The 12,561-nt window shown below is 36.8% G+C and overlaps 1 protein-coding gene across 1 annotated transcript; it reads left to right on the forward strand.

The window, feature by feature from the left end:
* The first annotated feature begins 1,165 nt into the window (after positions 1-1,165).
* Positions 1,166-2,774, forward strand: LOC136220316 (hevamine-A-like). Its single transcript, XM_066008125.1, has 2 exons — positions 1,166-1,663; positions 1,818-2,774. Exons 1-2 carry the CDS (start codon positions 1,447-1,449, stop codon positions 2,489-2,491), a joined length of 891 nt encoding a protein of 296 aa, XP_065864197.1. The 5' UTR covers positions 1,166-1,446; the 3' UTR covers positions 2,492-2,774.
* The last annotated feature ends 9,787 nt before the right edge of the window (positions 2,775-12,561 follow it).

Below are 12,561 nucleotides of genomic sequence, written 5' to 3' on the forward strand. Positions count from 1 at the left end.
CTGAGTACTTAAAACCGAGCACTCAGCCTCTCCTTTCTATTCCTAGAAATGATTAAGATTTGTCCTAAACAACAATTGCTAGAATACCTTATATGATTGAGAATCAATCACTCTAGACTTTTACACAAATGAATAAGCTTGTAGTGTAAGAATTTGCTTTGCTTTTGATGGAGAACTTTTGTACACGTTTGATCAGCGTAACGGCTTTTGCTCAAAGTTCTCTGTGGAATGTGGATTCTGAATGCTCTATTTATAGAGAGCTGTGGGAGCTTCTGGTTATTTCGAATTTCGAAATAACCGTTGGAGGAAAACGGCTACAGGTCGTTTTCACTCAGTCTGTCAGCAGTTCTCTTAGCCAATCAGATTCCAGCATCTTCTGTTCTTCGGTCAGTGTGACAGTATGTTCCTCCATTTTGGGTAACGTCAACCAGACAGCTTGCTGTGTCTTCTGATCTTTACTCGAAGAGGAAATACTTTGTCTGGAAGCTGTCTTGTGGTCAGCGGCTGTCTTGTACGTTTTGTCGAGACAGCTCAGCAGCTTCATACCGAAGTTGTCTACGTGGATCTTCTTGATCCTTCTTTGCTCAGCATGCGTTTCATTACTTCAACGGCAGCGTTTTGGAGATACGCGGGCTGAGCAATCTTGGGCTTGTTTGACTTGGGCCTTGACTTCCATATGGGGCTTGGGCCTTATGATCTTTATGTCTTATAACAATTATAAACTCAACATTGAACAAACACATTAGTAACAATAAATCAAAGCATTTAAACTTAATGTGTTATAGAATATTTAATTTCACTTAATTAATTTTGTCAAATCAAAATCCTGTGGAAAGGTGTTTCAACAGTAATTTCTTCAAAGTTTAACTACTTGTTAATTTAATATGGGCCTGATTGAATCTTAGCTACAGTGCAGAAATGTTTTATTTTTTTTCAATGTGATGATATCAGCAGATGATTGAACATGTAGCTGATATGAGTAGTAGGAAAACTTTCAATTGACCAGAAAATTCCATCTCAGAACACAGCCCAAAAAGGGTAAATTCTCTCATCTACATACTACACATTAACCTTATGTCAAAACGCCATCCAATCAAAATCCAAAATATGATTCAGCTACACTACCACTCAAAAATGTAGCTTTTGATTGTTTTCCACTGATTAAACTAGGTACAGACAAACAAACAGTAAAGATTTGAAAAGCTAGCAGTTTTAAACTACTGAAATTGACAATTGAATATGTGCCAAACTTGATTTCTTTCTCATAATTAATTTGATTTTGTACATCAGATCAACAAAGTGTTTGTCAAGCCACGTATCTAATTAATAAAAGAACAAAAAGTTGCAATCGAACACCAAAAAATTCCCCCCTATAAAGAGCAAGATGCTAGGAAGCATTAATCAAGTACCAAAACATTCCTTTTCTAGTATATTATTCAGTGAGAAATGGCTTCAAGTTCTGCAACCACACTAGCCCTCTTCTTATTTGTAATTCTAACAGCAGTGGTGCATTCTAAAGCTGCGGGAATAGCAATCTACTGGGGTCAAAATGGAAATGAAGGAACCCTAGCAGAGACTTGTGCATCAGGAAACTATGAATATGTAAACATAGCTTTCCTGCCGGTTTTTGGGAATGGTCAGACTCCTCAAATTAACCTTGCAGGTAGGACTGTTAATTTTTGACATGACAGCATGATTTACAGAGAAAATTCGTCAAACACAATTATCTTTTATGTTGCATTAATATAATATGTAATCATGTAGATCGCATAACACAATTATGACATGGTAACCTGTTTTGACATTCCTACTTACAGGTCACTGCGATCCAGGCAGCTGCACAGGCTTAAGCTCTGATATAAAATCCTGTCAAGCCAAAGGCATCAAGGTGATGCTTTCTATTGGAGGAGGAGCCGGGAGTTACGCTCTTACCTCTACTCAGGATGCAAGGCAAGTTGCTACTTACCTTTGGAATAATTTCCTAGGGGGGCACTCTTCATCTCGTCCGTTTGGCCCTGCGGTTCTAGATGGAATCGACTTCGACATCGAAGGAGGATCAAGCCAACACTACAATGAGCTTGCTAGCTTCCTCTCTGGATATAGTAAGAAAGGTAAGAAGGTCTACCTAGCTGCAGCACCTCAATGCCCATTTCCTGATGCTTGGATAGGAAATGCTCTCCAGACTGGTCTTTTCGACTATGTTTGGATCCAATTCTACAACAATGCTCCTTGCCAGTATTCTCCAGGAAGTATTGACAATCTCGAAAATGCATGGAAGCAATGGACCTCAAGCATCCATGCTACCAAAATTTTTCTGGGATTGCCTGCTGCTCCTGCTGCAGCTGGCAGTGGTTTCATCCCTGTAGCTGATCTAAATTCAAAAGTCCTGCCAGCAATTAAGAATTCAGCCAAGTATGGTGGTGTTATGCTTTGGTCCAAGTACTATGATGATCAAACAGGTTACAGTAAAGCCATTAAAAACCATGTCTAAAATACAACATTCGATGATTCTGGAAATTTTATCCTGTCCGGATGTATTAGTGCATATATAAATAATGATAACTCTTGATCCATAAGCTTTGCTTTCTCTGCTCCTTGAATTAGTACCACAATAAAAAGTTCCCATTCTATGAACTTAATATTTGCTACCAATAAACAGAACATTGCGCAGAAATTAACTACAATCCAACAATAATTGTTAATATAAATACACATTTTCCGCAAATAAGAAACATCAAACAAGATTGAGGAAAATAAGTTGAAAATGTAGTCATTAGAAATTATCCAGAATACAGAATGGACGTGTTACAAAAAGGAATGTGGCCAGTATTAATTATTTACTTCTGAAAGGAAGAAAATAGTAATATCAACAATTATAGCTACACCAGCAAGACAAAATAGGCATCCTCAACGATAATTAAGTTAACAATGGAGTAGATAAATCAATATATGTCATAGGGGAAAGGGGGCAAACAAATAAAACCAACTAAAGAAGATAAAATTGACTTTAAATTGGTATTCTAGAAGGGCATTCAATTGTGTTTTTGATGGTATCAAATAGAATAATGACACACATAGACCCTTAAAAATCTCCAAATCTCCAAGTTATCATACCCTAATTAAATATATTCCTATTCTAATTTATCTTACTAAAAAAAAATTGGATCATTAGATTACAATGCAGACATTAACATTATATCTAAATGTGCATTAGAACAAAATGTGAATAAGGACAGCTGCATTCTGCCTAGGCCTTGTTCAGCCACTAATCTATATAGTAACGAGTAGTCGAAGTCAAGTAACGTGAGTTCCCTCGGTCTGGTAAAGAATCTTCTTCCCTTGTCTAAGAAGCATCCCTATCTGGTTGCTTCCGTTGCATGCTAGCAGTTACTCTTCAGAGATATGGAATTCCAAGTCGACCAACAGGTCTGTCTTCCCAAGTAGAGTTCAAGGACTTCTTGGTTCGTAAGAATGCTAGAAATTTCCATCAGTCATGCTTTGTACCCAACCCCCATTTTAACGCTACCGTTAGCAACTCATACGCCAGAGACGCCGAGCTAACAGAGCAGTCCCCCTCTAATCCAGCGAGTGGCCTGTGGAGGTCTCCTCGCTAGAAGGGCCTCGTTTTTATCACAAATCTAGAGAGAAGGACTCGTCTGACTTTACTTAGTGTTAGTAGCGGGAATGGAGAGGCAGTAAGCAACAAGGCACGAGTCATTCTCAGAAAGCTCGTGCCACTAAAATCTTCAAACAAGATATTCTGAGTCCATATTCTCAATGGAATCATTGTAAGATTTCCACACATAGCAAGGACATGGTAACCCTTGGTATAACTACGAAGTAAGGTCCGAAGTCAATTGCTTTCTATAGCAAGATGAGACTATAAGCTTATGAGACAATAGGATTCCCATAATCCAAAAGAAAATACACAATGCATGAAAGGAAAAATGATGAAAATGTGTGTAAAGTATAAAGCTACTAAATTCGGTACAAGTTATAATCCACACATGCGATTGTGTGGTTGGGATAGAGAGCCTGGAAGCAGAAAGTTGCTCTTTTCCATCCCATTTACTGTCAAAAGAAAAGATTGGAATATTGGTGCTGCAAAGGTCTCCTCCATATTCTATTACCCAACCCCCATTTTAACGCTACCGTTAGCAACTCATACGCCAGAGACGCCGAGCTAACAGAGCAGTCCCCCTCTAATCCAGCGAGTGGTCTGTGGAGGTCTCCTCGCTAGAAGAGCCTCTTGTTTATCATAAATCTAGAGAGAAGGACTCGTCTGACTTTACTTAGTGTTAGTAGCGAGAATGCAGAGGCAGTAAGCAACTAGGCACGAGTCATTCTCAGAAAGCTCGTGCCACTAAAATCTTCAAACAAGATATTCCGAGTCCATATTCTCAATGGAATCATTGTAAGATGTCCACACATAGCAAGGACATGGTAACCCTTAGTATAACTACGAAGTAAGGTCTGAAGTCAATTGCTTTCTATAGCAAGATGAGACTATAAGCTTATGAGACAATAGGATTCCCATAATCCAAAAGAAAATACACAATGCATGAAAGGAAAAATGATGAAAATGTGTGTAAAGTATAAAGCTACTAAATTCGGTACAAGTTATAATCCACACATGCGATTGTGTGGTTGGGATAGAGAGCCTGGAAGCAGAAAGTTGCTCTTTTCCATCCCATTTACTGTCAAAAGAAAAGATTGGAATATTGGTGCTGCAAAGGTCTCCTCCATATTCTATTAGCCAACAAGACTACATCAATCTCCAGATGCATGCCACATGAGGTTAAATGTATGTGAATGCACCAAAAATTTAGAGCCTCCCAAACATACACTGCAGAACAGCAAGCCATGAAGAGAATGACACCATATCGTCTTGCAAAACTATCTTATTTAGTATGTTGCACAAACACAAAATTCAGAACCAGCCACAATGTATAATTTCATAAATAGAGTCGTTCAGGTAGCAATTTCTTTTCTAGTTATGTACATTTCTTTCAATTAGAAGGAAATACTTGATGACAAAGGTATTCCTATGATAGTTCTTCTGTTTTTGTTCTGAGATGCCCTGGTAGTAAATGAAGGCTTTGGCTAAAATAGACCTTAAGAGGTAGTAACACTCTGTAATCTTTTTCTATAAAAAATAAGAAACAAAACAACGATAGAAACTATGCTAAAGATAAACGAAGTCTCTCTAATACCAGAATCTTAGTTGAACATTTTGATGAATAAAGTTCGAGAACGAGAAGAACTATATTCAGCAATGTACATGCACAAAACTGCAAACTCCAAATGTTGCTTCCAAGACCCAGTTTGGTACCATTTCCATGTTAGTCATCTTGTTAAGAAAGCCGCTCCAGTTAAAATCGAGAAGAACCTTTGATTCCATAGAACTCAGCCTACATTAGGACCCCTATACCTTAACCTTTGATTCTTTTTTTTTTGGGGAGGCTAACGGTCACGAACTAAGAAAATCAGCTTGCACACAAGATGCTAGCAGAAGCAATGAAGTGAAACAAAAAAAAAATCAAAGCTCTTGATGAATCTAGAGTCTCAATCTCCGTCCTGAAGAAGCTAAAATGGTGAACTTCTGCAATCTAGGTTGCTTACATTTGTGTAAAATGCATTAAAGAGTAACAAACACTTCAAATTTCATCGGAAGTTATCATGAGATATTCGCAAAAAAAGATGATATTACATGAAAGTAGGCAGCAATATTCAGAAAGAACCTGACCAACATTAATTGAAGTAGAGCTAGATTCGATTTCAGCTGGTAAAATGATATGGAGAACAACTGAAAAATCACTCTTCCATGGATTCTCGTCAACGCAAATAGAATCCTCGATAGAAGTTGGAAGAAGATAATACTAATATCAGAAATGAATGGCTTGATCAGAGACCGGCATTGCAGGATGGCACGATCTCAAGTGAAAAGAAATGGCGCTGTGTAGACAAGAAAATACAACATGGTGCCAGCATAATTGACCTCGCCGGAATAGGTCCACAGAGTATAATAAAACCAAATGGAATCGGTTGTCAATTTAAGTTCAAACAATATTTTTATATTCAAGAGTTATTAGTTTTTTTCAAAAGAAAATTATCATACACAATGAAATCTGTAAAATTAGTATATAATATTTTCTATTTATAATATTCCATATTTAAAATATTTATTTTTTCTAACACCTTATTTTTCATTTTATCAAATAGCACCTAAAATTGTTCTTTGTTTGGAGGTGTATAAAAAATGACATTTCGTCTTTTTTAATCACCTTTTATTCTAATCACAAATATATTTAATGAATTCACGCATCATATAATATTTTATAGTCATTGTTGGATCTAGTTTAAGAGGTTGATCGTGGAGTGGTTCTTTAGAGCTTTACTTGTGCTGGGATGGGTTCTCTGGATACATTCTGATGCCAAAGTTAGTATAATTGTTAGAAGAAAAATAATGAGAATGAAATGTAGAATCTGTCTTAAAAAAGAGATAAGTACCTTTTTACCTTGCTGCCCCTGAATGAGGTGGTAGTTGTAAGTCGGTGCAGAGAATGTGAGACTTTTAGGTCCACTACTAGATGGATCTCTTGATAATCACATATCTGTTTGGGCTTTGGGCCTTTAATGTATTAGGTTTGCAACAGATGCCCCTAGTGGTTCGTTTCAAATCATTATATATATATATGAGATAACGATTTACTGCATGACGCCTGATGCGTGTTTTCTAAAGTACAACCACCATCTTTTGGATAATTTGACGGCTGTGATTTGACGAAGTTGATGATAGCCTGGCAATAAAAAAAGCATATAGCCTTGGACCGATTGGAGAGAAACCTTTTCACATACAAAGGTGACTAAGAGAACCCAGGTTATAAAGGATTTTATTAACTGCCTTTTCGACGAAACTATAAAGCAGGTTAGTTTTTTATTTGTGCCTTTTTCCTGCATCTCTTCCTTTTGCCTTTTGTTACCTATTTGTTGAATGCAAAGCTATAGTTACCATTTTTTTATTCAGAGATGCTCTAACTTTCATCGGATTTGAATATCTCCCAGTTTAGTGGTTCTGGTGAAGGCAACAATGGTCATTCTATTGGAAATCCTAAGAAGCTTGAGACTGTGATTAGTTACAAACACGCTTTCTTTCCTATTATGGATCACTACACCAAATAGTCACTTGGTTATTCTGATTTTACTGAAGTCGATGTTACCCTTTAGAAAATTGTATGAGGAGGCCAAGAGTCAATTATGACCAATAGACGTGTATAATTGGATGAAGAGGAGGAGCCACTTTGATGACTGTGCACACCCCAAGTTGAATACCTTAATGCATCATATGGGTAACATGGTGAGCCAATTGACTACCGAGACTGTTGTCATGTATGCCATTGTATATGGGGTTGTGAGTGCTTATGAATTGGAAGTCCCTAGTCCTGATGTGCGAGCCAATATTTTGATGCCTTCCAATGCTTTTATCTTATACAAGGAACACCTTATTTAGGGTTTCCGAGTTCCCTGTCTCCATTTTTTCCAAGAGGTTCTGTAGGACTTAAAGTTTTCCTCTAGTCATATTACGCTTGTGGACATGGCACAAATGGTGGGCTTTTATTAGTTTTCCCGCAAGAAGGGTTATAGGTTCATCGTTCCTGCTTTTAAGAAGTTCTTCCAGCCTAGTCAAGATCCGAAGTCTAATCATGTGAGTTGGAAAGCCAAGAGGCCAAAGTTTCTTGGGAATGATATCAACAAGGTCTAGGAGTGGGAGGACAAGTTCTTTATAGTTCGAAAGATATGGCTTATATGTTTCTAACCAATTGGAACCCTTTTCCTAGAGTGTAATGAATCGTATGTTGAGGCGGGCGAGTTTGGACATTAAACATAAGTTGAGCAACTTCATATAGGGTTCTAGTAGAGTGCCCGCCCTTTGGTCAAACAATGGCTAAGTTAGTTGCAGAGTTTATTGACGAATGTATCTGGGTTTGGAAAGGATGGAAGTTCCTTTATGTTTAGGGATTTGAACGAAGGTTTGGCGAGGGAACTACTCGAGAAGCGAAGTTTCTCTTTGGAGAGGGTCAGGTTGTTCGAGTTACTCATGGCAGATATCAAAAGATATACCCCAAAAACTTGGAGTATAGGAGAATTTTGTCATCCTCTTAGCTTTTTGGCCCATTGTCTTTCTGAATTTTTCCTTGATTTCTGGTGGTGCGCTCGCTTATGCTTATTTTGCTTGTTTCCTTAGTTGTTAACAAGTACCATGTCTAATGAGAGTAAGGTTTCCTGGTGCCTTGACCTTCATTTACTGAAATTAATCTCATCTTGCCCGATAGGGATGATGATATGCATACCCAGGTCTAGGCCTTTGAGTTAAGCCATTTGGTCGGGCTAGAGAACTTGAGCAGACTCGGACCCTCCCTTCAAGATAATTAGATGTTCTAACAGTGCTTCTACCTCCATCAGGTCGGTTTAAGGCTTCCTTCATTGAATGTGAATTCTTAGCATGTAGAGATAGAACCAAATGGTTAAGGAAGGCCAACAATCTCGGTTCAACGTCCTTATCAAATATAGAATTAGTTTTCTCCTATCTAAACTAGAAGTTCTCACCCATATAGAGAGGGGTCTAACTCTCTTGACAAAAGGTATGACAAATCACTATTACTCTCTCTCTCTCTCTCTCTCTCTCTCTCTCTCTCTCTCTCTCTCTCTCTCTCTCTCTCTCTCTCTCTCTCTCTCTCTCTCTCTCTCTCTCTCTCTCTCTCTCTCTCTCTCAGCATCCTACTTTATCTCTTTAAGATTAGAACTACTTCAGCGTTAGAGTATTTTTCACTAGGGATTCCGCCTAATGTTTCTTTGTTTTGTAGGATCTACCATATACGAGGAAACTCCTCATATCGCCCTCGTAAGTAATAACTAGATCGAACTTCTTCATCGATTGGATCCTCAAGTGGGCAGATTTTCATACTTATCATCTCATATTGTTTTTTTTTTTGGAAATGCAGATTTGCTCATAACATACGAAAATGGTACAATTTACCTCTATCCTTTCCAAACAAAATCAATTTTACTCTTGTCTAATAAAAAAATTTAAACATACTGGTTTACTGTTATTTGACACGTTAATTACCTCTTGCATTGGACTTTTCAAACATCAATTATGTCTAAAATATTTATTCTGTTACTAACACAGTTACAAACAACCTACCAACATGTCAATATTAAGTTAGCCATATACAAGTTGATCACAAAAAAAAATTGCATAAATTGTTTACTATGTTATTAAAACAGTTATAAACAACTTGTTGAAATCCAAGAAATTATTTCAGTTTATGAATAAACTAGTTTGAAAGGTCCAATGTGGCAGTCGATAACTGTCAAATCTTTCAGTTCAAATTTTTTGTTAAGTAGTGATAAAAATTGGTCTTACTTAGCAACGTTATAAGTAAATTTACACAATTTTATACATTATGAGTCAATATGCATTTTTTTTTTAAAATGATAAAGAATAAATTTAACTCGTATTTTTTTATTTTATTTTCTTAAAGAAGGATGAGGACAATTGAGAAACAACAAAGAGAAAACAACAAGGAAAGTTAATATCACACGAATCTTGAAAAGGTATATTTCGAATGTTTACATGACACAATTCACACCTGTAATTCCTCAATGAATAATTCATATTCAAATCTCATATGGTTACTCAATTTGATCAATTTTCCAGAAAAACTTGTTTGGACCGCTTAAACCCACTTAGACACTCAAAATTGAAAATTTGTTTCGATTTTTATCTGTTTAGGTTCTTTAAGCATTTTTTTACATTCTAGCCGCCTAAGGCCGCTTGGAGGTTGCCTAGAAACCGCCTGAACAATGATCAAAACAAAAAAATATTTTATTATTTTTATTTTATTATCTTTATTGTAAATATTTTTAAACATTGTTCTATTTCTATATTCTATATATATAGAGAATATATGGAAAGTTTAAAAATCATCATATAATAATCTAGAAATTGTAAAACATTGTTGCATGACTGTTAATAAATTATATTCATTATTTGTGAATATTTTTGTTTAATTATATTCTCAACTTATTTGTATGATATGGTTTAAGACTTTAAAGAAATTATTTTCGCAGTTTTAGTGAATTATATTACTTATAGATATTATTTTTTTTACTTGTTTTGAATTGTTTTAGTGATATTGTTGTTAAAATATTATTTTTTGACATATTTTTAAAAATATATGTTTCAAACATACATATTTTTCAATATTAAACTATTTTATATTATTATTTTTAGATAATAATGTATATTTTAATTACAATTATATAATAATTTATTTATTCGCAAATAAAAAAATATAAATACGTTAATCTTTAATTAATATCAGACTAAAGCTATATGTGATAAAATAGCAGTCATGCTAAATGGGTATTGGCGGGGGCGTGGTGTGTAAAATGGAAAGCGTGGAAATACCTCTGTACGCGTAAGGAATGTGGGGCTTGAATTTCAGACGTTTTCAGGAGGTCAACCTTACTTTTCTAGGTAAATAAGCTTGGAAATTTATTACCTGACTTGAGACTTTGGTATCATGGATCTTTAAGGCAAGATATTTCCCTAATTCAGATTTCAGGGAGGCGCGGTTGGGTTATAACCCAATTGCAATATGGTCCAGGATTTTTAAAAGCTGCGGATTGGTTATTGCGGGTACCCGGAATCGAATAGGCAATGGCTTGATTCGGACACAGGAGCCCCTAGTCAAGTGGTAGTGCCAGATGAAGAGTGGACAATGGAATCACGATATGCTAACTGGGTTATTTTCACAGGCTGATCGGCTACTTATCCTATGTATCCTGATCTCCTTGCGTGAAACTGAAGATAAGTTATGTTGGTGGTGGGAGAAGAGAGTTAATTACAGTGTTAAAACATCTTACTATGCTTTGGTATCATCTTACCCGAAGCCCCCAAAGGAGACCTGTAGGGCCCTCTGGAGTAAGCTATTGCAAATATCTTGTCCACTAAAAGTCAAAAACTTTCTTTGGCGTGCAGCTTGAAACATTCTACCAACAAACGAAAATCTTCTGATTCGGTAGGTAAATATTGATTCTGTTTGTCCATTATACCTACAGGTGGTTGAGTTTGTATCACATATTCTCTTCGTTTGCCCGATCACGACTGTTGCCTGGAACTAGCCGCAAATCAAAGGAAGTAAACCAAACCCGAATGAGACGAAGTTCGACCAATGGTGGCAGACCATGCTATGCAGCAGTTCGCTCACCAATGCAGGCGCTTGGGTTATGCTGATGTGGTTCATCTGGCACGGAAGTAACCAATTAGTATAGGAGAGACGACAGTTCAGTCCGCCTGAGATCGCACTGAGAGCGCCTCGTTTTCTGGTATCGTCGAGGCAGACATAGAATTGCCACGAATTAGCAGCCCAGTCGCAACCAGCAGCTCGAAACAGAAGCCGGATCCCACCGTCGATAGGAATACAAATTAACTTCGATGCCTCGGTCAGAATAGGGGACGAAATGGTCGGGATTGGAGCAGTTATACGATATTCAAATGGATTGTTTATTGCGGCCCACATGGGTCACTGGTGGGGGATTTTCCACTGACATTGGCTGAGGCAATCTCTTGCCACGAAGCACTGAGCTGGATCAAGCACCGAGGGGACACTGTGGTCAGTGTGGAGGGAGATTTGCAACTGGTTATCAATTCGTTAGTGCAAGATGATGAGGATGATTGCTCGAGTATCGAACTCGTTTTGGCAGACTGTCGGAACCTCGCCAAGACCATTTCACACTGTAGTTTTCATTTTATTCATACAGATGCCAACTGTACAACCGATAAGACTGCAAGATTGGAATCCATGCATTATCATTCACGATAACTCCTTTCATTCATCCTTCTTTTGTAAGTCTGATAGCTATTGATTAAATTATTCTTTCATTAAAAAAACAGACTAATCCACATAAATCTTGTAAAATTGGATTTGATTACATAGTACTTAGCCCCGATGGTCAATTTCACCCGAAGTCTCCAAACTTTTCAATTTATACCACAAGTACCCTAAATCCACTGGATCTTTTGCTCCAATTCTTAGAATGGATAGTGCTGCAATGTTTTACGGTTAGTTTAGTTTTATTTAGTTGGAAACAGTGTAGAGGGATTCGATTACTACGACCTTTCCTTCCACCAAAAAGATTTTTATTTTATTTCATTACTATGATCGAATATATTTCCTATCTTTATATATATTCCATCTCCATAGTATTTACAAATTAAATTATTAATGTGAATGATAAACCTGTGAGTGAGCAGTTACTTTGCCCAAGGTATATTATATTCTTTTTGTATTTGAAAAGAGGTCTATTACAATATTCTAATTTGAAAGAAGATGCTAACTTTTGACGTGGTTGGACGGGCGTAGCTTCTTCTGTTTTGAAATTACGTATAAAAACTTATTTTACAAAACTTGGTCGACTGAGTCACAGCTATAGTATACAGCAGATGAGTAAACATGTCAAAACGCCATCCAACCAAAAAAAAAAAGCCATCCA

Source organism: Euphorbia lathyris, chromosome 2 (assembly GCF_963576675.1).
Source record: "Euphorbia lathyris chromosome 2, ddEupLath1.1, whole genome shotgun sequence".
Lineage (NCBI taxonomy): Eukaryota > Viridiplantae > Streptophyta > Magnoliopsida > Malpighiales > Euphorbiaceae > Euphorbia > Euphorbia lathyris.